General features: G+C 46.0%; 6 protein-coding genes across 6 annotated transcripts; 2 read left to right on the top strand and 4 right to left on the bottom strand.

Moving 5' to 3' along the window:
• Positions 1-433: 433 nt before the first annotated feature.
• Positions 434-2,427, bottom strand: EV420DRAFT_1279451 (glycoside hydrolase family 16 protein; the record flags this gene model as incomplete). The annotated part of the gene is made up of 7 exons (XM_060468143.1): positions 434-524; positions 576-748; positions 806-1,435; positions 1,486-1,508; positions 1,562-1,660; positions 1,719-1,794; positions 1,852-2,427. 7 exons carry the CDS (start codon positions 2,425-2,427, stop codon positions 434-436), a joined length of 1,668 nt encoding a protein of 555 aa, XP_060323342.1.
• A 4,615-nt stretch (positions 2,428-7,042) lies between these two features.
• On the bottom strand, positions 7,043-8,727 carry EV420DRAFT_1583426 (uncharacterized protein). Its single transcript, XM_060474728.1, has 5 exons — positions 8,542-8,727; positions 7,742-8,493; positions 7,304-7,695; positions 7,178-7,246; positions 7,043-7,127 (listed from the first exon to the last, which is right to left on the bottom strand). The coding sequence occupies exons 1-4, from the start codon at positions 8,595-8,597 to the stop codon at positions 7,190-7,192; spliced, it is 1,257 nt and encodes a 418-aa protein (XP_060323343.1). The 5' UTR covers positions 8,598-8,727; the 3' UTR covers positions 7,043-7,127; positions 7,178-7,189.
• A 2,473-nt stretch (positions 8,728-11,200) lies between these two features.
• On the top strand, positions 11,201-13,130 carry EV420DRAFT_1486225 (uncharacterized protein; the record flags this gene model as incomplete). Its single annotated transcript, XM_060470365.1, has 7 exons — positions 11,201-11,603; positions 11,654-11,894; positions 11,978-12,107; positions 12,160-12,289; positions 12,390-12,399; positions 12,444-12,473; positions 12,650-13,130. 7 exons carry the CDS (start codon positions 11,201-11,203, stop codon positions 13,128-13,130), a joined length of 1,425 nt encoding a protein of 474 aa, XP_060323344.1.
• Positions 13,131-14,382: 1,252 nt separating this feature from the next.
• On the bottom strand, positions 14,383-16,175 carry EV420DRAFT_1583429 (uncharacterized protein). Its single transcript, XM_060474729.1, has 6 exons — positions 16,153-16,175; positions 15,946-16,098; positions 15,534-15,894; positions 15,305-15,344; positions 15,012-15,279; positions 14,383-14,958 (listed from the first exon to the last, which is right to left on the bottom strand). The coding sequence occupies exons 3-6, from the start codon at positions 15,730-15,732 to the stop codon at positions 14,776-14,778; spliced, it is 690 nt and encodes a 229-aa protein (XP_060323345.1). The 5' UTR covers positions 15,733-15,894; positions 15,946-16,098; positions 16,153-16,175; the 3' UTR covers positions 14,383-14,775.
• Positions 16,176-21,791: 5,616 nt separating this feature from the next.
• Positions 21,792-23,655, top strand: EV420DRAFT_1650820 (uncharacterized protein; the record flags this gene model as incomplete). The annotated part of the gene is made up of 5 exons (XM_060478503.1): positions 21,792-21,969; positions 22,020-22,090; positions 22,714-22,776; positions 22,833-23,058; positions 23,120-23,655. The coding sequence occupies 5 exons, from the start codon at positions 21,792-21,794 to the stop codon at positions 23,653-23,655; spliced, it is 1,074 nt and encodes a 357-aa protein (XP_060323346.1).
• A 1,919-nt stretch (positions 23,656-25,574) lies between these two features.
• On the bottom strand, positions 25,575-27,026 carry EV420DRAFT_1733671 (uncharacterized protein; the record flags this gene model as incomplete). The annotated part of the gene is made up of 6 exons (XM_060479966.1): positions 25,575-25,760; positions 25,818-26,094; positions 26,140-26,343; positions 26,565-26,662; positions 26,842-26,920; positions 26,989-27,026. The coding sequence occupies 6 exons, from the start codon at positions 27,024-27,026 to the stop codon at positions 25,575-25,577; spliced, it is 882 nt and encodes a 293-aa protein (XP_060323347.1).
• Positions 27,027-27,622: the final 596 nt, after the last annotated feature.

Raw genomic sequence — 27,622 nt, forward strand, 5'->3', positions numbered from 1 at the left:
CGGGGCAAAGCATGGGTTCGAGAATGACATGATCTTCATCTTCATACCTCGAAAACCTTCTAGTTGAGGTTTGGAATGTCGCGCATTAGACCAAGTCAAGGAGACATTCTTATTTCTTATTCAATCCCTACTCGTGATTACAAGAAAGACGACCAGGATTATAAGAGGATATAAAGCAAAGTTGACAGATGTACGAAGCAAGCACAAGTATCAACTTGTGGCGGTCCAAATACATCCTAGTGGGGGCCTTCTTTCTCTTGAATTTAGCTGAATGTAACTGCAAGTACGACTATGCCCTTGATCCATCACTGGTAGAGTTCTCGCTTGTTCTCCTACATCGGCTAACATGTACTTCCAGACAATGTCAATAAAGAGTAGAGGTAATAGTATAGATCATAGACATCTCCCCGTCCTCATAGTATATACCAGATTGTTAACATCCATCGTAAAGGGAATTCCGAGGAAACGTGTACCCCGCCGCATCCCACGTCGACCAATTAGCATTGTTGTATGCTTCGGCGTGACTATCACAAAACAATGAGAAAACAACCCACACCAGAAAACAGAGAACATACTTAGTAATATAATCCGCTGTAGGTCTCTTTGGGGGGTCACATGTCAACCCATTTTCAGTCCCAGAACGTTGATACACCCGTACGTAGTCAATATACATTGAACTCGGGAAGGACAAGTGTTTGTAATCCGGCGCCTGGAAAGACAATGACATTCCTAGATTGAGGATGATGTACTACAAGCGACGCATATCAGTTCTGCACGATTTTAAGAAAAAAAGAATGGTACCCACTAATGGCTCCTCTGGAATAAGCCGCTCGCTGATTTCTACAGTAGAATCAGTTCCGATGGTGCCGGAAGTGATTGTCCATGACTGTATACCATCACTATACCAAGTGATATACCCCTCATCGCGTTTATCAGGATTTGAATACCACTCGTATCCGTACGCCCCATATCCAGTTCCATTATACAGTGTCTCGTTTATGTATGTCAGCGTTGACACAGACTGCTGCAGATTACCACCCTTATACGAATTGAACTCAGTTATTCTATCGTCATAGATAGTCGTCACACTGGACGAGTTATCAAAGTCATAATGGTAATTGAACGGCGCGACCTGATAACTCTGCGAAACCTGGCCTTGCCAAATTGTCGTGTCAATTCGGTGTTCGATGATATCAATCTCAGGGACGCCGCGGCCTATGCTCGAGGTAGGTCCTGGGTGGTCGGATCCGTCGCATGTGCATGCGGAGAGGCGTTGTCCAGGGAGGGAGCTGATTGGTGAGCCGTCGTTCCCACCAGTATTTGCGGCAGCTGGTTCGCCTGATGCCGTAGTTTGTCCTGGGAATGTACCAAGGTCGCATGAGTCGTAGCTGTATGGCCACATTCCCTCTGTGGTGGCGCCGTAGCCGGCACGGCCCTACGATCTAGTGAGAACAGTAATTTGGAAGGGGTACGAAGAATTCATACTAAATTTCCCATAGTCCATGCACCTGGAAGAAGTCATTGGAAGGTTTCAAGTACATGGGAATCGCTATAATCTTACCAGGCCATAAACCCGCTGCCCGGGGACTACCAGGCATACTGATAGAAACTTCGATATATCCAGTAGTGAAGCATAATTTGTTCCACGAGGTAATCATAGCTGTCGACCCTTCAATTACGCAGTCTCGGAGAACATCAAATTTAAACTGTAAACGTACCGCTCTTGAAATTGAGGTCGTGAATATTTTCTTCGGTCATTGTAAGGACTAGCTTTCCATCTCGTGTGATGGCAGCCTAAATAATAGCGGAATAGGTGAGAACAGGATTACCGAATATGCCGAGGAGACATACGCTCGGATCGTACCACTCAAGATCGCCCGTGGGCCAATAGTGCATGTCAGCTGCCTCCCAATACGGATCATCTCCCGGATAGAACGTACGTCCATCAGTGTTGAACTCATCACTGAACACCAAGTTGTACTTTTTCCCATCGTGCCCTGTACGCGAATATGCATCCGAGGGAGTATCCGTATCTATGAGGCTCGGGAGCCCAGGAAATACCGGTATCTGCCCAGTGGAATTGATTCCACCAAGGTTAAATCCAGACACAGTATTGACCGTGCGTTTGTAATATTTGATGATGGGGAAACCGATGAATAGGGTGATCAGCCCCACAAGAATGACTACAAGTGTGCTTGCGTTTTCCCAGCCGCGCAAGGAGAAAGGGGAGCACGAGTGGTCCATTCTAGTATCCACGATGGGATCAGGATTATGGATAATGTCGTCAAAGTCCGGATCCTTGTCCCAGAAATATCGCACCGGGGTAATATTAGTAGTAGTCACGGTGCTGGTATTGGCGACTCTGCTGGTCCGATGGACTAGAGGCGTGGTGACAGGTGGTGCAGAAAAACGCGAGGTAGCGTACATCCCACCGTCTTTGGCTTGGGTGGGACTGTACTGCAGCAGTTATTAGAGAATGGTCACGAAAATAGAAGGATATTTACCGAATAAGGACCATATCCACTACCAATCACGCCGGTTTGCAACACCCTGGGAAATAACATGGGAAGACTGATGGCGTTGAGGCTGAAATTGCGGTTGAGGCTGGGCTTGATATTGTGAGGTAGTAGTAGGTGTCCATTGCATGGTGGATCGTTTTGAAGACTGATTCCAATCACTGTGATCAGAACGCGACCTTGGTTGTCCATTGAGCATGGTTGGCCCTTCGATTCCAGGCTGGCGGCGAGAGCGAGAGGGGGATGGAGTACTGGAAAACATGGTGGGAATTGAAGACGGAAAGGTTCTGTCGTCCCATGTTCCGGGTATGCGACATTTACTGTACAGCAAAGTCCTAAACATGGACGGTCCCAAAAAGACAACAATATGATTGCAACGGTGGAACATAACAGATAAAGTGATTAGGGATGCATATGGCATATGCGGATGTGAATCAGCACCATGAACAGCTCTAAAGTTGGGCTGTATTCATACGGTTGTCGAAAGAGCGGCAGGGGATCACATAATGGCATCGTATAAGTAAATGTGACTCTGATGAAGCTAATCACGCTCACATTCTGACGACCGATCTTCATCGGCATTGAGAAATTGTCCATATACGGACAACAGTTTTTGTACGGTTTACGGCTGTCTTGTTACATTTGTATTGAACATCTCCAGCAACAGAGATCAAGCAGTTTCATCATATACCCGACATATGGTGATGGAACGATCGTTGTGTATTATATCACATCATGAGGCTTGATTGCAGAAACGAATCCAACCAGCTCAGCATTTTTCTTTAAGTATACGTGTAGAGATAAGGGATGATATTTGGCCAAGGGAGAAAGAAAATTTGTATACCACAGGTCATGTACCAAATGGAAGGCTGCGGAAGGAAGAGTGCTCGTTATCCCATTCCGAATTCGAAGCAACGCAGTCTTGGCAACGCCGCGATCTGGATCTTGATCTCAGCAACTAGGAATAATGACACTTAGAAGGACGTAGCACTCTTGAAGCCCTCCCTAGCTTGCGACACTAGCGAATTACATTCCCTTTGCAATGTGCCTCCCCTATGCACTTCTTGGTGGCTTCGATGCTCCTAGGAAATCCGTCATCGCCTGTTATGATGGACGGGAATTAACACGCGAGATGTGACATTCAAGAGTATATACAGCGTCGTCGAAGGCGGCGGGCAGAGGGGCAGAGGAGAGTGACGGGCTGCACGAATGATGTTAGTCCCCGATGCCGATAGTCAGAATGTGCATACATACTTCCAAAGATACTCCTGCGCGTTCCACCAGTCTCTATCGTGCTACATACAGACCACAAATCTGACTTCTCCAAGACTTGCGAGTCTGACCGTGCGAGCCCCAATGGTGAAAGGTGTTTGCAGATAGGGTGAGATAAATGCGGTTCGTGTTCGTGTACCCTTCGCGCTAGCAGCATAGGAGGTGCATAGAGAGTGAGGTGGTGATGCATGGATGTAGTTCTAAGACTGAACGAGGAGCACACAGATGGAGGATACTAGGTAGCATTGTTGAAGACGTCATATGGCAGGTCTGAGGTCGCAGAGGAGTGACAGGCTGTGCAAATGATCTCAATGATCGACGCAGAGAATCAGAACAAGCATACATACTTCCAAAGACACTACGGCACGTTCCACCAGTTTCTATCCCACCATATGTCCGACTCGTCCACGACTTGCGAGTTTGGTCCGTGCGAGCTTTGACGCTAAAAGGCGTTTGCAGCTAGAGCAAGAATTATGTGGGTTGTGTTTATGTACCCACCATCCGAGCATCGTAGAGGACATAGAGAGCGAGGTGGTAGTGGGAAGATGTGGTTCTAATGTTGATAGAGTACACCGCACCGCTCCTCCTGTTCCCCTACCACGGTGACCACCTGTTCTCGGGCAATGTCATCGGCTGTCATCCCATAATTACGGGACTGAGGCCATCCGTTTAACGAGATGCCTGCCTTTGATACAGAAAAGATTCATGGTCTACAGAACGAAGAGACGGAGGATAGTAGGGGCTCACAGGAAGAAAGCCTACGTTACAGGACATCAACCAACGAGGATCAAAAGTACGAATAGTTTACGCACCTTAAACCCCAAAAGATCTCCAACAAAGACGTGTACGCCTCGAATCCAGTCAAATACGAACAGGTCTCGGTCCATATTGAAGTCATTGTCAAGCAGGGAAGCGTCTCGTGCCTGAATATATAATCTCGAGAAAAATAAGCAGTAGCGATGAGAAATCAGAAGGAAGAAGCACAGAAAGAAGCAGAATACACGCGCAGACGGGAAGAGAGTTGGAAGAGAGCCAAAAATAGCATTGCCAAATAAACATCAAGAGCCTGCCAAACATTGCATTTCTGACTGTCAACCACGGCGCATGCGAGAATAGCACATCACAAAGAGATGGAAGCAAGGACCCACGTCTACTCAAGTCTGACGGAAAACGTAGGCCAAAAATATACCCCAAATATGACTTTCTAACCAGGTTCTGTTTTGGTTTTCATTCGAGGCGTTGAGTTGGTTTCCTAACAAATATCTTCGATAGCTCGACTTGTATCTGTGGACTAGTAACAGCACCCATTGCACGAAGTATCATGGCATCTTCTCCCGTCATCCCTTGATGCTTTTTATCGAGCTCCGCACGGGCTCAGTAATGCACACTTGCTTTCATAACACGGCACGAGCAACGCTATCCAAAGCTGTGACCTTTCGTTACTCTGTGGTGCTAAAATAAGGATGCAATCCGGCACGACGGTGGAAATTGGCCAGAGAATTCGACTCGTGGTATGTGGCGTTGTATACTTCTCATCACCTCTTTTCCTATAATAGCTCGCTGTCTGTGATTATAGGGCTCTGTTCGTACACCAGTGGGTCATAAATAACACTTCCGATAGTAGACTCGGTATCCCTCATTGCTACTATCGTCTCCGGCAGCATACAATAATCTACTGTGTGACCGATGGCAATCAATACTTAGACTTAAAACCCCCAGCCACGGATTCTCAGTGAGCTAGCCTTCACACTAAATCATTTCTATTCCTCAGAATTTCACCATTTCTAACCTAGTCAATATTCCACGAACTTATTATTGAGATCAGTGTTCGCACGCGTCAATTCCATGAGTTCCACTCAATAAAAGGACGTTCTTTCCTAGCCCACACCGTCATATTTCATGCTGATTGCAGATAGTGAACGTTAGAACAGAACTCCGCCGGATCAGTTCAGCTGAAGGATATTCGAGTTGCGTCTACTCAAGGAAAACAAGTCGGTCATATTCATGGATATCTTTATGAGACAAGGAATTTTTATCTTCACGGTGTGGCTTCCTGGTCTACCACAAAGGACGGGATAATCACCTGCGAGGTGGGTGTCGTTGCTCTCCGCAGAGAAATAGCACTGGAATTGTCTTTTTCAAACGACTCTTTCTAAACATGTAACCTGAAACCAGTGCTAGTGCCAAGGGAATGAAACAACGTTTTCGTAGCGCCGGCACTAGTTCAGTGTCGACGTCAAGGTATGTTTCTTCCCTATGGTATTCTATCTACATCTCGCTGACTAACGACGAGTTCATTATAGTTCTTCACGATATATGTACTAGCTGGACTTTTGGGCATGGATGGGTAAACTTGTGCTCCCTGCTAAGTATTATTTTACTAAACGCTTCCGTCAAAGATACATTTTATGCAATGGAGTCGTTCTTCGACCTACCGTTCAAGGTAGAAGAACGACTTGATTGCGTAAAACACTGCCACCTGTCGAAATGGTGTTATTCGGGGATTACGAGACATCTGACTTTGTGTTGATATCACCTCTATCAGGGATAAAGAAGATTGACCGAGAACTCGTACAGGTCGTTATTCCTTCTAGTTAGCGTGAACGAAACAAAGGTTGCGTACAACACAAGCAAGGTCGATCATTTGACCTCCTCTCCACTCGGCAGATCAAAGAGGAACGAGCGGTTTATTTGTTCTTCTCCCCGGACGCTTTGATGATGTCAGCAGCAGAGATTGAGTACTGTTGGGGCTCCACGACTTGGAGATCAGTCTAACTAGACAAAGGGATCGGAACATGGGTCAGCAATTACGGTAATGGGACGGGGAAAGATTGACGTACTGATGGTCGCCGTTGTAAGGAAATGGAAATGCCGGTTTAATTCCATTGAGTCGAGGATACGCGTGCCTTGGGTCCTCTGAGTCCGAAGTGAGAGTAAAAACAGCCGCAGTGAAGCGTAAATCTGGACGAAAACTTGAGAAGGGCAATGTCGCCAGCACCATGTGTCAGTGCTGAATGGACGTCTTGTTGGCTGGACTGGAGTTCATTTGCCCCCTTACCATCACCTCAGTTTCGACTGGCTCTCTCGAGTTTCCACCTGTCACTAGCTCCGTGGAAGGGGTATGCTGTTCATATCTACCTATGCTTTCTCCTTTTAACTGAGACTTGAGCGTTCCGGACCGGGACATGTTCAGGATATCCAGTCGATGCACGCCCATTTCATTTCTGAGTTGAAATTTGAAAGCAAATGATTCACTCAAATGATTATATAGAATGAAAGAAATTTCCCTGATACAGTTTTGGTTTATCCAATCAAGTATTATCCTTTTCAAACGCCTGTCTTTGAGGTAGTTAGTACGTTGAAGGGTGTTCAGAAACCGAAACACGTACCGAGGTCAGTAATCACTGATCTGCATCACCTTTCGTGCAGTTGCAAGACCCGAAGCTGAAGAGGGGTAGCTGGAAAAGTCTGAGCCTTCCTTTGCTATAAAATAAAAGAACAATCTCTGAACTCACCGATGAGGAGAATGTGGTAACATGGATATTGAGCTCCCGCTGAGGATCCCTCATCTTGAAGCCTTCTATCATCCGCGCCTCTGCCTCATCCCAAGGCCAGTCTGGTGACATATTATAGAACGCGAGGTCTACGGTCTTTAGGGAAGGTATTCTATGAAGGGCCTCGTTCATCTGCTTCCACATGTCCCCGTAGTCAGGTGCGGAGAGTGACGGCATATTCTTGACATCTATCTTCAGGCGTACGACTTCGAGAGCACAGTCAGCTTCGATATCGAGGAAGGCTGTTATCCACCAGCCTATGATGGATTTTGGCTCGTCGCTATTGCGATAGGCGGATATGTCGATCATAAGGGTGTTGACGTGGGAAATGTGAAGTGTCAGAGTTGGAGGTACTACGCTGATTGTCAGAATGCAAAAGACAACAAATGTTATGAGTACCTGTGCTTGTATGGGTGACATGGAAGGAAGTCAAAGCCCGCTCGACGCTCATTTCATCCAGGAAATGGTTGAGTTGTTCGATGAGGGCAGGGTTGGTATGGGAAATCAGGATAAGCAAAGTATCGACTCTTTCCATGGAGATGGGGCACTGACGCGGTGAGAGGATTGATCCTAAAATGGTTCCAGCATCGCTCTCGGTGTCAGTGATACTCAGGGAGGTCGGAGAAGGGACAACACCCTCATGATCGCAAGGAACGTCGAGACCAAAAAAACGCGGAGCTACGATGTGCATAGTTTTGAGAGAAGGGGAGTTGCGCGTCAGGGGGCAGATGTCTGTGACTGAGTCGAAATCTATGAGGATCAAGGCGAGGGATGTGTATGAACGAGCTCCGAGGGCAGAGATGACAGAAGGGCGGAAGTTGGAGAAATCACCCAAGATCAGTGTTAGCTCTCTTATGTTGACGAGTTTGCGGAGAATTTTGGCGGGAAGCGATCTCGCGACGGACCGAGAGTGGAATTCGAAGGTGAGTGAGGTGAAGTAGCGTGCAAGGTGTGGGGATTGGGTGATTAGTTTTCGAAGGCGCACGCAGTCTGTTTTGCTGGATAGGTTCGCGGAAGAGAATAGATGAACGCGGGTCCTTGGAGACAGGATCGTTGATGCGAGGGAGATTTCCTTCAAAGTGTCGGTGTCGTCCTTTAATTGGTCGATGATAGCATCGAAGATCTCTTGAGGAAAGCATGGTTCAGTCATCCTGTATTTCTATGAGGATAACCATGCCGTGTATCGAGACTGGACTCACTTTTTGTCTCTGCGGGGATGCCATCTTTCCAGTATATTAAGTATATTATTGAGCATGCCTTTTTCGAGTGAGACCTGGAACGTCAAGTTATAGAAAGGATGCCAAATTCTGAATCTCCAATGGGGATTTTAGGATTGAAGTCACGCGATCCTGTTTTCTCAGTGCGAGGGACGTGATGGGTTGAACGAAAAAGTGGACTGGGATTATGTAAAAGAAGCTGTTTGGTATCCAACGCCACAGCGTCGGAGGCTTGTCGGTTTTTCGGCGGACCAGATTTGGACCAGATTGCTTGTTAGGCTCAAGGTGAATTCTAATGGATAGCGCTCCATTGCGTTGACATCAAGAAGTTCCTATAGCTATAAATCTGTGTTGGTGTTGCACGCCCGATTCGCAGGTCAATTTAAGACGATTAGTCTATTCTTCTTCTTACATTTGATTCTCACTCGACGCAGACAGTACGCGGACTAGTATTGACCAATGGAATATTCGTGTCACATTCAAAGACCTCTTTCAAGGATATCAAGGGTAGGCAATAGAACCAAATTGGAATTTTCAGGGGTGTGTATACATTGGCCAAGACACATGTTTCGCATACCTGAGGATGCGTTTGTACCCTCCCCATATTCATGCATTATGACCCTTTGCGATGATAACTCCAATCATGTGGTTCTTACTTGGGCGCGGATCGACCTCTGCGAGAGCCGGACATCAATCATTGGTCGAGTTACCTCACGCGTATGGGCTGGCCCTCGAAATCACTACTGGTTGGCTCAGGATGAGGCGCGAGCCAACCCAATTAAGCGAACCCGACCCTATGTAAAATATTGATCTGCCAACTAGTTCATGTAAGGACGATCTTGCTGGCCCTCGAAATCTCGGATTAGTTGTTTGTATAGGTACGGATGAACGTATACTGAAGGAGATTATGTGAAGGAATCTAGGGATACAATGTTAAATCGTGTTTCGGTATTTCATGCGCAATAAAGAGGCCTAAACAAGATGATGTTACGTTATACCGAATTTGAGGGAAGAGACGCTGATCTATCGTTGCAGGCTTGATATCTGATCGTTAGTAGTAGGTCCTGCGACTAAGAGCGTACTAGAAGTTCAGATGAACAGGGGAGATTGACCCAGTCTAGGGAGAAGATTATTCTGTAATGGAAATCGCCGTGGGTACTTGAGAGTGAGTCGTGTTGCTGCGCACGCAGAGAGTGGGATGAGGGACGGGTTCTTGAGTCCTAGCTGTGAGTCGAACATCAAGCGGTATGTGACTAGCCGGGTAGTGGTTGATGAATCTGCATTGCGACGTTTGGCTCCCTGATATATGTGAGTTAGAAGGAAGCTAGTTCTCCGCAGTCAGAAATGCAGAATTTTTTTTGCGGGGGGAAATGTACTTGTACAGAAATCAGGAAACTGGCACGAATCCCCGCCGTTAATATTCAACCGAGGGGGTCAAGATACACCCACTTCGGGATGGATTTGTACCCCCTCCCACCAACACTCGGGTGCTCTTTTGTCGATAAAACCTAGTCCAGTTTGTATTTCGTTCATAGACAGAGCGGGTGATCAAGACAGATGGGGGCTTTGAGGTGTAGTTTTGGATTCCTAGGTTGGACATCCAGAATCGCTAGTCTTCGTATGACTTTCTTGAGGTGGAAGCTCTTTCTGTGGCGAGGATCATTGTAACGGGAGCGTGTGGAGTTTGGAGACAATCGTTTAATAAACTGCCGAGGTGTATGTTTGGAGGTCAACAAGTATACTGGATGTGAAAGCAGAGATGTTTTCCGGTCGTTGTAGCTGATCGTTAGTTGTAATTTCAACATTTGGAGAGCACAGACCGGACCGGAAAGATGAGTGGGGGTGTTGGCGTCAAGGATGGGAGTCGGGCTGGGTAGTTGATTGCTCGTGCTTGGGACATCCGGCGTGTCTAGTTGGATCATTTTTGCGGGCGTAGAGAGGAACTGAGGTCGTGTGCTTGAGTGCATTGATCTGGCTGATCGCAGGTTTCTGCCTGCAGGAAACTTGTTGGGTAGTGATTGGTTCGAGTTTGGGAATTCACAAACTGTTCGGAAAATATCGGTGAGTCTGCGGTACAGTTATTTCTCGCATTTTCTACTGTGGAAGTAACTCGAACAGGGAGGCCATGCGGGTTTACACTGGTGAGGTACTCATTCTTGTGACGAGTTTCGCCTTGTGTGCCTCTGAAAAGGCGCACGTTCAGTTCAATGGAAGACTTATTTCGTGGACTTTCTCTACTGATGGAAAGGAGATAAAGACTTACTTATTGCGGTTGTCCATGAGCAAAGTACGAGATCTTATCAAGCAATTAGCACGAAATTGGTGGGACCAGATAAATGTGACCTACACTGCGAAATACATATATTGTGGCAGAGAAGCTTGTTTCTGGGACTGAATTTGATATCGCGCCAATATTGCGCTAGGATAACAAGTACACAGATTTCGATATATATGCGAGAGACAGCTAACTGGAGATTCTGAGATGAGGAAGGAAGAATGAGATAGAACGTCCAGTTTACGACGGAATTCTGAACTATACAATGTCGATGAGGATGCAATGGACAGAAAGCGAGAAGCCAGTGTAACTATAAGAAAACGCGTGAATGATTTCAGTGCAGGGTCCAGGCAGCGAAGAGCAAATATGAACAGGGTCCGGGATCAACCCGGGATTGACTTGAATGTAGTATTTCGTCCAAGTTGTTCCACTACTACAGTTAGGATCTCAGACTTTCAGAAAGCGTCAGATACTCAAAAAGCGCAGACAAGAGCTAAGCAAGAGCTTGAGGATCAGAAACCGGCACGAATCCCGCCGTGCCGAACCGGCAAGCAAGAAGATGTGTCATCACCTTCCTTTTTGCTCCCGTCCATGAGCTCTTCTAGTCCTCCTCACCAACGCGTCAAGCTCGAGTCGCCATCGCCGCCACCAGAAACTCAAGACGAAGACGAAGACAATTGCAGCATATGCCTGCAGCCCCTCGTTGACCGGACCGTCGTTCCTACTTGCTCGCATGAGTTCTGTTTTGATTGTCTCGTCGTTTGGACTGGTGAGCGATTTTCTTTTTGCGTGCATTCAGAGTGATAATGGGTGATTCAGGGCAATCGAGGAAATGCCCGCTGTGCGCTCAGATGATCGGGGAATACCTAATTCATCGGATCCGGTCGCGGTATGATTATCAAAAACATTACTTGGCGCCGAACTCGAAGCCCGGACTATTGCCGTTACGAGCTGCATCACAACGAGAACCCGATGTGCGTAGACGAAGGCGTAGGAGGGAATGGAGAAGACGAGACCAGGACGAAGCCGATAACCTGGAGAGGTCGATAGAGAAACCGCGGTGGGTGTATGAGCATGGGCTTTACGCCAAGGTGCGTTCAATGTCGTTATGCTTGTTCCGTCTAACATCTTCTTATCATGTAGCCTCCAATATGTATACGAAGTACCGGCCGTACCCCACCCAGCACAGTTCGCCGCCAGCCAAGAGATGGTGAGCAAGACGACGATGTTTTTGCGGCGCGAGTTGGGGGTATGGGATAATCTGGACGTCGAGGTGCGGTTTTTACCTTCGTCTCTTGCGTATGGACGACTGATGAAGTGCATAGTTCTTCACAACATTCACGATATCGCTCATGAAGTCGATTGATATACGGTCGGAGTCAGCTGTGAAGCTTTTGGCGGAATTTTTGGACATTGACACTGGTGGAAGAGTTATGGAAGAGCACTTTGTACATGGTGAGTAGGCTTTTCTTTCTGCGAAGCTTTCTTTACTGAAGAGAGTAGAGGTCTACTCGTGCGTGAGGTCACCGTTCAAAGACATCTTCGTGTATGACAGCGTCGTCCAGGTGAGCAATTCCAATGCCATACATATCTCTCTGTGTACTTACAGCAACTTGACTAGTATGACGTGCCTCCCCATGTCAGTTCGCTGCCAAGACCGAGACCAAGACGTTGACGAGCACCCTCACCAGTGCTCCAGGTCCAGATCCAGCTCGTCGACTCCCTGCAACCATTTCGCACCGTCTTCGCCTCGAGATTCTAGATGGCGCGAAGATAACATCTCGCCTGTCCGTTCGATATCCTGGTCACCGTCAGGTCGACATTATCCCAGTGCGAGCAGAGCGTCATCCCCTTCAGCAGCACGAGCACTATACCCGGTGACGTGGACGCACCTGCCTCGATTACCGATATCATTGAACCGCCCAGACCTGCTGACGTGAAGGGGAAATCAAGAGCTAGTGACGAACCCCTTGGTGATACCCCGAGTATTGTTGGACTTCAACCCGATGTGAAGGGCAAGTCTAGAGGAGATACCCCTCGTCTCTCTCCAACACCTTCCAACCTACCCGAAACCGCATGCGCGCAGTCCAAGAAGCCCGTCCGTACTGTCCTGGACTCTTTACGTGCTCATCTCAGTGCGGCGTCGGCATCATCATCGTCGAGTCCAGCATTGCTTAATAGGCTATCATCACGAAATGAGGATAAGACGAGGGTGAATAACTCTTCTGATGCACCCGACTCTCAATCTTCGAGTGACCGGGATCAGTCCTCAGCGGAAAAGAAGGAGGCTTGCTGATGCAGGGCCGGGCGCGTTTATTGGGGAAGTTACTGGAGGAGAGGAGGCATGCATCTTGACGAGTAAACCCTGTCGATGATGTGGAACGTCAGCTGAGGACTCGAGCTTTCTTGAGGGTCCGTCTTGCGGCTGAGAAGCGGGCGAGGGAGTAATCGTCTTGCTCTCTCGTCGTGCATGGAGATGGGAAGCTGCAGAAATTCGTCTACCGCATTGCGCACGGATGCGATGCTTTACGGAATCAGGTCTGCCACTGCTGGGGATACGAGTTTATGTTGTTGGGAGATAGATTGCGCTTTTTTTGTGCCAATGTAGATGCGTCAGGTTGATTTGTCAGACGTCGCGAAGTTGCTAAATTAACTGAGTAGCCGGAATCGAATTCTATGACGCATGCCGGGTGTGCTACATTTGCTTTGCATGCTATTTCTTGTGCAAGGCGCCCCTTTGAGTGGGTAATTCGGTTATGTTAACGCAGTTGCCAGTTGGAGAAAAGAGGCGTGGCAGTGATGATCTTGCCGTTCTTTTCGTACTCAACGTCAACTACGAAGCCTCCCGACGTGAAGGATAAGCTACCGACGCATCCCGCATACTTTCTCCTGCACCCTCTGAACGTGGATTTGGGTGCGAGTCCTTGGCTGGGCTGTTCGTTGGGAAGAATATGAAGATGGAGGCTAACCGTCAGTAGAGAAGAAAGAAGTGTTAATGTTGTTGGAAGAGAGAAGGCATGCGTCGGTGAGGAGGCGAGGCTGTAGGAAACTAAGGGGGATGGGATAACAGTATTCTGGATATGACGCATGTATTCCGGGCGGTGCCTGGGTAATACCAAGACCAAGTTATCTTTTAACTTCGACCACTACAATATCATCCTCCCAGCCAGCGCTGCTTGAAGGGAGGACGTCTACTGTTGAAGTCGCCGATTCACAAGACGGGTCCTCTCAGACATCATCCGAGTTCCAAGCACGGACCCCTCATGGACGGGGTCACTGTGGCTTCCATATCCTTGGGTGCTTTTGCCTCTTTTCTACTATCCGACGTGCGTGACTACAGCCGTTTTATAACACCTTTCGATCGGAGAACTCAATATCTTAGGGCGAGCCCATACGGCGCAAGGAATAAGATAACGACCGTCGCGGATTTTCAGGGACTGACGGACCATGAAGTGACTAGTTGACTATTAACCTCTTGTCGTCTTCTGCCGCTATTTCTTCATTCTTTGTTCATGTGCTTCGTTGATGGGGCTTGGTATAATGACCACATCTTGCCTCTTCGCTGTCGTCTTTGACGCCATCTCTTCCTCTTTGCTTGTTGAATGCTGCTGAGAGTCAGTCGCTAAGTTTGGCGTTAAGATTACTTAAAAACCGAGATAGAAGGCATTAAAATGAACTGACGAATCAGGCAGCACCAGGCTTTACTTGAGACTCGCGACCTTCGTCTTAGAAGCTAGCTCTATGCTAAGATCTCATTACTTACTTCTCGTATGTAACGTCGCAGTCGGGCACGAGACAATTTCTATAGTAAACATTTACTTAGAAAACTGCACTATTTCTATGTATATGGAACCAACAAGGTACCAACTTTGATTTCCATCTTTCCGATTAATTAAATCACTATCATCTCTAGGATGACAATCGCACGCAGCTCATACCATTTAGACCATCTTCTCCGGACCTATGATCATCACTTCATCATTATCTACACGCGTTTCACCACCTTCCGTTTGTGATCTCGGCAAGCGCTGTAAAGGTCGCGAATCCATATTATCACTCAGGGGACTCGTATCAGTGTTCTTAGTAGACACAACACGAAGAAGCATTAATGTCGGCGCAATTCCCTGCACAACATCCCTGTGAGTTTTATTTCTGAGCGAAGCAATTTCACACTTACAGTAACCGACTGAAGCACGGCTTGTGGATACGAGCTATACGGACTATTCATCGCATCAAACACGATGAAAACCCCCTGGACAAAGATATACAGTGCAGATGATTCTACCAAGATCTCTATGACACGGCAGTATAGGTTCGGCGCGTAGTGTGGGGAGTTCTTATTCTTGATCGCCTTAGCCAGTCGGTACACTATGAGCGTGGTACATATGATCGTTGCTGGGAGTGCCATAACGTAATAAGCTAATCCCCAGTTGGCTGGAAGTTGTCTTCGGATGTCCTTGTGAATCAAACATCGGTTCCCGAAGTTGAAGAAGGCACGAAATGCCAAAGACTTGGATCAGTTAAGCGACTAGATATCATCCAGGCTAGAATCTAATGGACTTACTCAATCCGCATATCGTGCATAAGCAAGGAAGGATAATGATCCTCCAGTTCTTTCCCCAGATAATCCAGCACCTCCAAATCTAATATGAATTTAAATTTATCACCGAGCCTTCTGCAGAAATGCTGGCAGGAAAACGTACGATAACACCATCCGCAATCAATATATTCATGCCTGCTGCGATATCGTTGATCATCATGCCCCACATAGGGGTAACAGTAGTTATCCAGTCCGCGAGGGCCAAGGACTCTGTTTCTTCTGTCTCTCCCTTCGTTATGATTGCCCGCCTGGTATGGAACCACACCGTGGCCAGGTGGATCATCGCCATGATGTACATGAACACCGAGATACCGGCAAGGACCTTCACCGGCCGCCTATGAGTGGTTATGTTTGACACTATGCAAGGGACTGTTTTTCAGATTCAATTGTGTAGGCTAGGCTAGGATCAACTACACACGGATTTGCCATAGTACGACGGCAAGCAATGCTGTGTACATTCCTAGGTCCCAGTAAGTTTTTGGGACAACTGTGGTTTATGATATACTCTTACCATGGGTTAAGGACTCGATGATAGCGTCGTTGACCCAGAGGTCAGCATAGATAGATGCAAAGTCGGGATCGATCTGAGACATAGTATAAAAGGATATCAGCTACGTGGAGCTGACTGGCGAGGAGGAAGGTGCCGATGTTTATTAGTTCGGAGCTGATATATTTTAGTCGCATTGTTCTGAGGATGGAAATACTGTTATGGGCATACCAGGCACCGCTACGATGATAATTACGGTGGGCAGTGTTCATGAGACTCCATCAAATGTGTCGGTTCAAGCCCTCTTACTGGAGCTTCTTGGACGCACTGCCTCACACAGTATACGTATCTCGGACTCCCATTGGTCCGATGTGAACTGGGAGTCTGAGTAAGTTTGCGTAGTGCGCGGTTAGGGATTTGATGGCGCATAGAAATATACCCATCAATGGATTCAGTATCCTTCCGAGTTCAAACCCACAGCCATGGCACAGGCGATCGCGATAAGAAGAGTGGAAAGGTTCGAAGGTTCATTTGATACGGATCGAGTGGCTGTCCCGCTGCGTTGAAGTTCGATTCATCAAGATGAGTTTGAGCTGCATAGCAAATTGAACATCATCGGATCTCGACTTGACCCTCCCGATTCCGCCGGACATCGGCAAGAGATATATGTCCGCAGCGTCCAAATGATGATGTCCACATGGGAGTCTTCCTCGAACAACGCATCAAGCTGAAGCCACCCTCGCTACTACTAGAGAACCAAGACGAAGGGGCAGATCACTGCCTGCAGGTCCCGGTATATCGGACCGTCATCCCTACTTGCGCGCATGAGTCTTGTCCCGTCGTCTAGACAGGTTCAAGACTTTTTTCGCATACAGTCAAAGTTCAGCTGATAATGGATCTTTAAATTCAGAGCTATCAAGAAAGAGCCCTTTCATCACTCAGACGATCAGAGAGTACTAGATTCATCTGATCCGCCCGAGCTATGATTATCAAAAGTACTGTTTGGCGCCTCTTTCAAAGCTAGGATTACTTCTGTTACGTGCCGCGCCACTTCAGGAACCCGAGGTGCGAAGGAACAGGCGAGAATCGGGTAGACGAGACCAGGTTGAGGCAGATAAGATAGACCGGTCGTAGAGGAACGCGGTTGAGTGTACGGGCAAGATAAATCGCGTTATCTTCATTCAGATCAAAGTCTGTAACATCGACTGAAACGCTGATCCCTGTCATGAGCTCGCTCCTCGAAGAACTCCGAGGTCCACAATCTCACTTGCTTGCACTCGTTTGTCGCATATTTCGTGCCCATATACGCTGTTTAGTTAAATGAGGTGATCACCGCTGCCGACGCGACAATGTAGAGGTGATATGCGTGATGAGCCACCTTGATTCTCCATGTAGGTAATTAGCTTCCGTATGATCCAGTCTTCGGTAGGTATTGAGGAGAACCTGGTTCTGGCTTCCATCAGTCTATACAAAAAGGTAACACTTGAGCTTGAGTTGATAAGGGAAAGTACAGACTGACCTTTGACGTTAGCAAAACAGCTGACAGGTCCGAAATAGTTTATGACGGTCGTCATGAGGATCGTGAATGATTCCTCGATACTTCTGTTGGTGGGGATGATGAGGACGGCAAAGTCAGGGTTCCCGGTGATGATTTTGCTCTAGAGGGTGGCAGCGCAGAGTGGGTCAGAAGTATCTCCAGTGAGGGAGAGTCGGCGTACGGTGTATTTGACGAAGGAGAGGGTGGTGTTTTAGCGGAGCCTCCTCGGCGCCAATGACGAAGACGATGCCGAATATACGGAGGTTCATGATGACTGGGGTGAGAAGTCCATGAACTGAAGGAGAAATAAGATAAAAAGGCTTAGAGAGCGCTTGGACAACATACCTTGTAACATTCCTCAGTGGAAAGATCGATAATACACCGAATCTGCAGACTTCACTCCAAAGCACATTCCTTCCCAGATGCGCTTCGCCGTTACTACGCGTGTTCGATGCTCCTAAAATTTCTGTCTTGGTCTCCTATGATAACCACGCATTATCAAGCAAGATGTGTCATGCTGGAGCACATCAGGTGTCGTTGAGAGCTGCGAGTGCCACACTGCACGAAGATCATTAGTCCCTCCACACCGATACTCAGCATACAGAGACGTACATCAAATATACTCCTGTGCACTACCAACCCATTATACACCGACTACAGATCCCACTCCTTCCTGACTTGGGTTCCAGTGCTGATGTTGGTTGCAACACTTTGGTCGATACCGACTCTACTGGTATAAGATATTCGCAGCGGGTACCACAGAAATGGGTGTTGCGTATTGAAGCGTCCTAGTTGTGTAGTCGGCGCTTAGCAAGCTAGTAACGACGAAGATGTATGCGGGCAGAGTGGATGTGGGTCACGGATTTATCGGGGAGTATGCTGGATCTGTCAACAATCTGGCCTTCATTCGGCTCGCCGGAACGTTTTAGCGCAATTGGTGAGCTGGGGTAGTGAGAGGTAGGAGAATCTGGACGCGCAAGAAGAATTAGCTTCCTCAAAGCCGCAAGTAAAAATAGACTATGTGCCTCGAACTCCAAGAAAACGTCGACCCTTCTTGAAGTCGTCATCAAAAATTGCTAAAGTCATGAAGAAACGAAGGGATTGGTGAAGAGGGCGGAGACTGAGTACTGAGTACTGAGTAACAATGTACAGTAGGAATTAGAGGAAGGAACACGTGGAGATGATGGGAACGAAGAAAACGATCACTGAGAGCAGAGAATAGGCTTTGCCAAACACCAAGGATTTTTGCGAAACATCTCCGAGCCGTTCGCACCATTCCTCTCTTCCCACTTTGACAAGGCGAAGATGACACACAGGAAAAGGAACACATGCATTCACCCATGACGGAAAAGGGAAGACAAAATTACACCTTTCATTTAGAGTCGTGAGAAGTTTTCGTTCTAGTTTTGACTTGGGACGACGATAAATGGATTCCTTCCCATTCACTGCAGCAGCATGAACTTTTGGATGCGTCAAGCAACATGCGTCGTAACGTTGTTCGATATAGGACACGGAATTCGCAGTAAAAGTTCAAAGCACGGATTCGAGAGCACCATGATCTTGACCTTCGAATTATATCAGCCACAAAAAACAGCCACTTCTCTCCAACACACGTACCGGTACCTCTCTATACCCTCCCTAACCCATGCCATTCTATTCAAACATATTCTCTCTGCAACTCGTCGACCTCACCCGCTGCGATAAGTAAGCGGGATATGTCACACTAGATCGCATACGGTATCCTTGACAGTCGTGAGTGCCACGCTGCACGAAAAAATATTAGTCCTCGACAATGGTATCGAGTCAGAATGAGGAGACATACATCCTAAGATCCTCCCCGGGTGTAATACTAACTCACCACACATCGATGCACATCTTCAATACTTATAATCCAGTTCTAACGTTGGTTGCAAATGCTTGATCGGTATTGGTAAAGGACTTTTGCAGCGAGTATCGCGGAAGTGGCAGGCGTCCTTGTATACTGACATGTAGTAAGCTAGTAATGATGAGGGTCGGTGTTCATGGGGAGAGAATCTACACACACGAAGAAGTTAGCTATCAAGAGGCAAACTAAAAACTATGGAATACGAGACTGGTACGCTCCGGTTATGACAATAACCGAGATTTGTATATATTTGTTTCTACTATACATAGTAATAGGACCTCAGACACATTAGTTGTGCTTTAATATATATACAGAAGAATTATTATAAGTGGCAATCACTAAAATTTGGATGAATGTATCAATATATTAGACTAGAATGTTCAGATAATATTTTTGTGATACTTGAGGGATTTCTAGTATCTCTTAATAGGGTAGATTATTAACATAATATTACAGCTATCTTACAGTGTTTTTCCAATGTTCACTGAAGCCACAAACTTTATTTATAAGGTGTATACAGAACTATTTGAATAATACATATGTTAAAGAACAAGTAAATGATTATAAAATTCCATATTTTAGGCTAGAATATTGAATTCTCTATGCATTGACCGTTTAAATAGCTTTAGATAGCTATTATAGTTTAAACAAACCTCTGATTATAAACACAATCATATCTTGAACTTTTATAACAAGTATAGCAAACTGAGATATGAAGTTGAATTTGTTAAATTGAATCTCGATGAGGTGTGATGTGACACATATATCACATCACACCTCATCAGGACTCGATGCCCTCTTTGTCACATAGTGTGACATATATCACATCGAGCAGAATTTTTTATCACAAAATTTACAAAATAATCAGTACAGCCAGATATATAGCATATAAATACTGCATATAAGAATGTCCACTGTATCTGTATATATAGGAAATATGGATACCATATATATGAGCCTGTATCATACTTTTAAAGGCTTGAAATATAAATTTTATGGATATATTTGTATGAGTTCTGTACAAGTAGGTTAAATATACATGGATATCTATTTATTTTGGTATGTAATAAGGTAAACCAATGTAATGTGTCATTTTGGCTATAAAACTTAATGTAGGTCATAGCTGTCTTTTATAATTGTATATATGAGATATGATATAAATACAGTAAGATAGGCCTCAAGTAGAACCAAGTAGATTATGTGAAAGAGTAAAACAAGAGTTTACTTTCCCAGTTGGGGCCCTTTTGCTAAAAAGAGCTCCATCATGGCCTCTAAAAACAATTCTGCAAGCTTTAACAGAGCTGTTTTTGGAAATTTTGGCCATCTTAGAGGGTAAAACTCCCATTCAATGCACCTCAGGTTATCATGTGATCTCCTTGGTTCTGCTTAAGGCCTATCTTATGATATACAAGCAAAGCCTGTATCTTACTATCAAGACTCATGTCTATATCTATATTAAAGCATTCTAGGTAACAAAAAGTTCAAAAAGGCCTCATTATGTGTTATATGAATATCTAGTTGAAATAATATAGTATTTTTCAATAACACACATGCTTTCTAATTAATCTTACTTTATTTTAATCACTACTCTTCATCTTGTGTTCACATATCCATATTTTAGCATATTCCTAACACTATTCAGTATTTCAGAAGTGTCAGTATTACATATAACAGCTATTTAAATATACAAAAAGAGCTATTTTAAAATAGTAATATTGATTAGATATAAAATATATATATCTATATGAAGTAATATGAAGGTATCCAGGGTATTAAGGCACAGATATCATTTGAAATTGAGCATACCAGTCTTGTATTCCATAAAAAACAGACTGTACACCTCGAACCCCAAGGGAACGCATATGCATGCCATGGGTTGGTCTGTATTGAGGTCATTGTCAAACATCACACATATGACCAAATGTTATGCAAGTCACAAATGAAGGAGAGAAAGGCTATGAAAGATTGTGTAGGCCAAGAGGAAGGCGCAAGGGAGACGTGGACACTGGGTCTGAATTTGGTATCAAGGTCGGATAACAGGGATGGATTCTACAAGGCAGCTTACTGGGGATTAGGCGAGTGTTGGTATAGAAGGAAGCACAGGATAGAATGTTCAGGATACAGCAGCATACATGAATTAGATGAGCATGAAAGGGACAGAAAGCGAGAAGCCAGTGTAAGAACACCCGTGAATGATTTCAGTGTAGGAAGGAAAGAGCAAATATGGGTCCTCGAAATAGAAATCGAGGCTTATCTTGAAGGTGGCCTTCAACCTAATGCACTTTTCGAATTTAGAAGATGTCAGAAAATCCAATGACACAGAAATTGAAACCAGAGCCAAGCGAGAAACATCGTGAGAAGTAACCTGAGTCCGGCACAAACCCTGCCATTCGGAGTTCAGCAGGAAAGTTGTGTCATCAGCCCCTAAGTGATGATTTGCTCCCGCCCATGAGCTCTTCCAGTCCTCCTCGCAAACACATCAAGCTACAGTCGCCCTCGCCACCACCAGAGACTCAAGATGAAGAGGGAGATAACTGCGGCATATACTCGCAGCCTCTTGTAGACTGGACCATCATCCCTACTTGCTCGCATGAGTTCTGTTTTGATTGTCTCATCGTTTGGGCTGGTGAGGGGATTTATTTTCGTGTATACCCAGGCTGATGATGGGTGATGTAGATCAATCAAGGAAATGTCCTTTGTGTGCTCAGACAATGGGAGAGTACCTCATCCATCGGATCCGGTCACTGGTATGATTATCAGAAGCACTATTTGGTGCCCTCTGTCAAAGCATGGACTGTTGCCTGTTACGTGCTGCACCACAACAAGAACCCTGATGTACATAGACGAAGGCGTAGGAGATGGGGTAGACGAGATCTGGATGAAACGGATAAACTGGAGCAGGTCGATAGAGAAATGGCAGTGGGTGTATGAGCACGGGCTGTATGCCAAGGTGCATTGAATGTCTTTACATTTGTGCTTGTGCCGTCTAACATCTTCTTATCATGTAGCCTCCAATATGTATACGAAGTACCGGCTGTACCCCACCCTGGCATAGTTCGCTGTGAGCCAAGAGATGGTGAGCAAGACAACAATGTTTCTGGGGTGTGAGTTGAGAGTTTAGGATAATCTCGATGTCGAGGTGCAGGTTTTACCTTCATCCCTTGCGTATGGACGATTGACTGAGGAACATAGTTCTTCAAGATGTTCACGATGTCACTAATGAAGTTGATTGATATATGCTCAGAGTCGGCTGTGAAGCTACTGGTGGAATTTATGGACATTGATACGGGTGGGAGGGTTATGGCGGAGCATTTCGCACATGGGGAGTAGTCATTACCTTATGCAAAGTGTTCTTTACTGAAGCAAGTAGAGGTCTACTCGTACAGTGAGGTCGCCATTCAAGGATTTGTTTGTGTATGATAGCATCATTCAGGTGAGTAATCACAGTTCAGTTCATATTTTTGTCTGTACCTAAAACTGTTTGACTAGTACAATAAGCCTCCCCATGTAAGCTCGCCGCCAAGACCGAGACTGAGACTGATGGTGAGAGCCAGACGAGCACCCCCTGTCAGAGATCCAGGTCTAGGTCACCAACAACCTGCAACCAGGCTGGTGTACCGACTTCACCTGGAGATTCCAGATGGCACAAAGACGATGTATCTCCCGTCCGGTCGATATCCTGGTCCCCTTCTGGTTCGTCATTACCCCAGCACAAGTAGAGCATCGTCTCATTCTCTGGATCCTCCCGCAGTACAAATGACTATACACGACTGAAGTGGACACGCCTGCCTCGACTCCCAATATCATTGAATTGTCCAGACCTCGTGATGTGAGGGGGAACTCAAGAGCTACCGACCTGACTGTGAAGGGAAAATCTAGGGCAAATACACCCTGTCTCTCTCCAGAACCCTCCAACATACTCGAAACCTCACGTGCACAGTCCAAGAAGCCTATTCGTATGGCTTTGGATTCCTTACGTGCACATCTAGGTGCGACTTCGGCGTCATCATCGTCGAGTCCGAGTTTACTCTCCTGTTTATCATCCAGCGGTGAGAGGAGGAAAAGGGAGAATAACTCTGCTGATATGCCCTGTTCTCAATCTGCGAGTGACCAGGATCAGTCATCAGCGGAAAAGAAAGAAGACCTCTTGACAGAGGGTCGGGCGCGTTTACTGGGGAAGCTGCTGGAAGAGAGGAGGCATGCGGCAGGAGGAGGAAGGCGAGGAGGAGATATTGATGATGCTGAGCGGAGGCTGAGGACGAGAGCATTGGTGAGGGTGCGGCTTGCGGCTGAGAAGCAGGCAAGGGAATGATCTCGTGCAAAACGATGTTGATAGAGATGGGGCAGGATTCCGTCACTGATAGCTATCGCATTGCACACAGAGAAATAATCAGCGGGGGGATAGACAGTCAAGAGAGTTGCTGCTGAAGTGTGCCGGCCCTCGATAAGGTGCTTGCCTTTGGGGCAGGCATTTTGTTATCGTTTTTAACACGATGCTTTGCAGAATCAGGTCCACCACTGCTGGGGGATACGAGTTGTGGTGTCTGGAGATAAATCGCGCATTTTTCGTGCCAATGTAGGTGCGATTCTATCAAATGCTTGCATACCCTTTCTTGTGCAAGGCGCTCCTTTGGCTGGCTAAGTCGGTTATGTTAGCGCAGTCGCTGGCTGGAGACTGAATATGGCCCAGTAATTGGGGAAGCTCAGGAGGCGCCATGTGATGGTATTGCCGTTCATTTATGAAGCATCGACTTAATCCAAACCTACCACAGTGCTCAACCCAATGTGGAAAGGAAAATCTATGGGTGACTGTCACCCTCACCCTCTGACAGAGACTGTTCGTACTCTTTATATGGAGATTTGGGTGCGAGTCCAAATTTGCTCAACCGGGAACTGAGAATACGAAGCGAAGAGGGAGAGTAAATCTGTTGATACTCCTGGCTCTTCAGTCGTCGGGGGACAAGAAGAAAGACCTCCTGACATAGGATCAACTATGTTAATGTTGAGGAGAGGACAGAAGGCATGCATCTCAAGGAGTAAACCCCTTCCGGATATGTTTCTTTTTCCAACACGTCACTGTGAAACGAGATGAAAACGCATTTGCCATTGCTAGAGTGCATTTCTTTGGGGCAGTGGCGATGTCACTCTTTTTTCCCCCCCCAATATGTTGCTGGATAGCGAACTGTTCGTCCTGACATTCCATGCACCAGGTTGATATCAAAGTTGTCTAGATTTGCTACGTTCGTCTTGCATACCACGTGCCCCTTTGGCTGACTTGTTCATATTATGGCGCTGAAGTGATTACGATTATGTGTACTGAACACTCCAGTTCGCTTGGTCTCCACTGTCATTCACGAACTTTGGATTTGAAGGAGAACCAGTTGTAGCTACTGTCAAAGGTGAGCTCATAGTCATTCCTGAGGAATTACGACTCACCTCGGATATTCTAAAGGTCCATCAGATGAAGGTTGTTTCTTTTTTTTCAGAGGGACTTGGCACCTCATACGCTAGGTATGACCGCTTATTTATTAGAAGAAAGATATAAATTAATTATTTTTACTGTAGCAGGTGAGTAAACCTGAAATCTGGAAGACAACATGGAACAAATAAATGCACACTGTTAGTAATTAGGAAAAAATGGCACTATTTAAACTCGAACCGCATCCTAACCATCTTTGGTATGTTCAGGTTCGAGCCACACTGAATCACGGAGCAAGCCTTCTGGCGCCAAGAGGCTGATGGTACATCAGCGTAAAGCAGCAAACTTGTGCCCTTGTATCAAAATAGTGCTAGAGGCCATAGCGAAAAGGACATGCTTGGATCGGCTTTGCAACGGTATGTTGCATGTATGGACTCATTTTTCCATTACAGATATGGTATGTCCATTTTTTCCGCATCTTCACAGTTAGCAAATCACTAGGTTTCATATTAAGATCACCTGAAAAGTGAGAGATGGAACAGCATCAAAATGATGTGACAAATCAGATAGCATCAGGCTTGCTTGAGACTTGCGACCATCGTCTTACAAGATAGCGACATGAGAAGATCTCATTTCGTACTTATCGTATTTAGTGTCATACTCAGACACGAAACAATTCTATAGCACGGAAAAATATCTTCTGATAACTGGGCTTTTACTGCGTATGTGTAACCGACAAGGTACCAACTATTATTTTCACCTTTCCAACTAGTTAAATCACTATCGTCTCCAGGATGACAATCACGTGCAGTTCATACTTGGACCATCTTTTCCGGACCAATGATCATCACTTCATCAGTATCCACATGTGTCCCACCGCCTTCTGTTTGTGATCTCGGTGGGCACTGTAAAGGCCATGAATCCATATCATCACTTGGCGGACCCATATTTGTGTTCCTAGATACGACACGAAGAAGTATCAATGCTGGCGCAATTCCCTATTTCAAACCCCAGTAACTGTTTTATTTGGCTCAGTGAAACAATCTCAAACTCACAATGACCGACTCAAGCACTGCTGCTGGATACCTACTATATGGACTACTTGTCACTTCGAATAGGATGAAGACCACCAGGACAACGAGATACAGTCCGGATGATTCTACCAACATCTCTATGATGTTGTTATATGTGTTCGGCATGAAGCATGGGGAATTCCTAGTCTTGCTGACCTTAACCAGATGGTACATGATGAGCGTGGTACACATGGCTGTTGTGGGCAGTCCCATAATGTAGAATGCCATTGACCAGTCGATAGAGTCCCCCTTTGAAGCACTGATCGGCAAATAGTTCAAAGGTGCCAGCTGTAGGGCTGCGCACCGTATTGTATGGTTTTTGGTAACCGTTATATGGAAGATGGGCCGAAGGCCTGAAGCCGAAATCATCATATTGACCATTTGTATGGCACGGTATACGGTTGTTCCATCACCGTCAAGAGCTCTTACGGATGGCCGTACAACGTTGTAATACGGCTTATTTTTGTTTCTGACTTTTAACTCATCCAAGAGTCTTTTTAGGGCAAATCTATAACATGTAATCAACACAAAATATCCATCATTCAATTCTGTGGCATTACTAACTTCACTTTTTAGCTGTCTTATCAAAATTTCTTACACATTCAAGACAATATGCATGACTTTCCTTTAAATCTTGGATATCTCTAGCCCTCATCAACATGGCATAGCTCATTATAAGACCAGGTGCATTTTACAGATTTTTGACAGTCTCAAAGGTGTCTGACTTACTTCTTTATGAGCCAATCAATTTTATACTTAGGTGCACGATCATCAACAGCTGTAGACGGCCATAAGGTACCCGTACCGACACCGACAAGGCATAGAAACTGACCATAGGGCATGGTATACGGATAGTTCCGTGACTGTCTGGGACAATGGCTTTACGGCCGTATACCGTATACAGTACAGTGCGCACCACTAGCCAGCTGCTGAAGGATACTTAAAAGGCCAAATACTTGGATCACTGAGTGATTCGATTCTTCCAGGTTAGAGTCCGGAGACTTACCTGTTGCACATAGGGTGCATATGCAAGGAAGAGCGACGATCCTCCAGTTCCTTTCCCAGATAATCCAGCACCTCCAAATCTGATACGAATCTTAATTCAGAACCTGAGTCTCTGGAAATTCTTTCAGGAGACAGTACCGTGACACACTCTGAGATCAATGCGTTGACGTTTCCAGGTGATGTCATTGATCATCAAGGCCCATATAGGGCTACTAGTAGCCATCCAACCCATAAGAGCATGATAATGCCTGCAAGGCCCACATCAGGGGCAAAGCCTGCTATGTTGACTCCTCTTGAAGCTTGAAGCCTTATTCTTTATATAATTATGATTCCTGCTACCTTGGTAGTGGGTCTCTGGAAAACGCTAAATACACCAAATTTTGCGGTAGATTCATAAGATCTAATTGATTCACCTGCCTCCTATATCAGCTGATCCAAAGGTGGAGTGTTGCCATTGTCATGTTCACCGTTCGTCGTCTTGTTTCTTACTCACATGTCTCACTGTTCTAATAGCAGGAATCTTTACCAGGAATTCACTAGTGATGCTACCTGAGTACATGCACGCTCAATGGGATTCCTCCTCCATTACCATTTTCCTCGAAACATGCTCGCTGTACTTCCAAAACGACGATGGGTGTTTCCACTATTTCACTGGTGACGTCTCGGGGTTCTTACGAGGTGAGGGTTAGTTTTGTCAAAACTGCAGACGGTCCATCTGACATTTGTTTGGGTTTGGATTGGTTTATAGCATTACTGAAGGGTGATTCTGATGGTGGTGAGTG

This window comes from Desarmillaria tabescens (genome assembly GCF_030435595.1).
Source record: "Desarmillaria tabescens strain CCBAS 213 chromosome Unknown EV420scaffold_83, whole genome shotgun sequence".
Taxonomy (NCBI): Eukaryota; Fungi; Basidiomycota; class Agaricomycetes; order Agaricales; family Physalacriaceae; genus Desarmillaria; species Desarmillaria tabescens.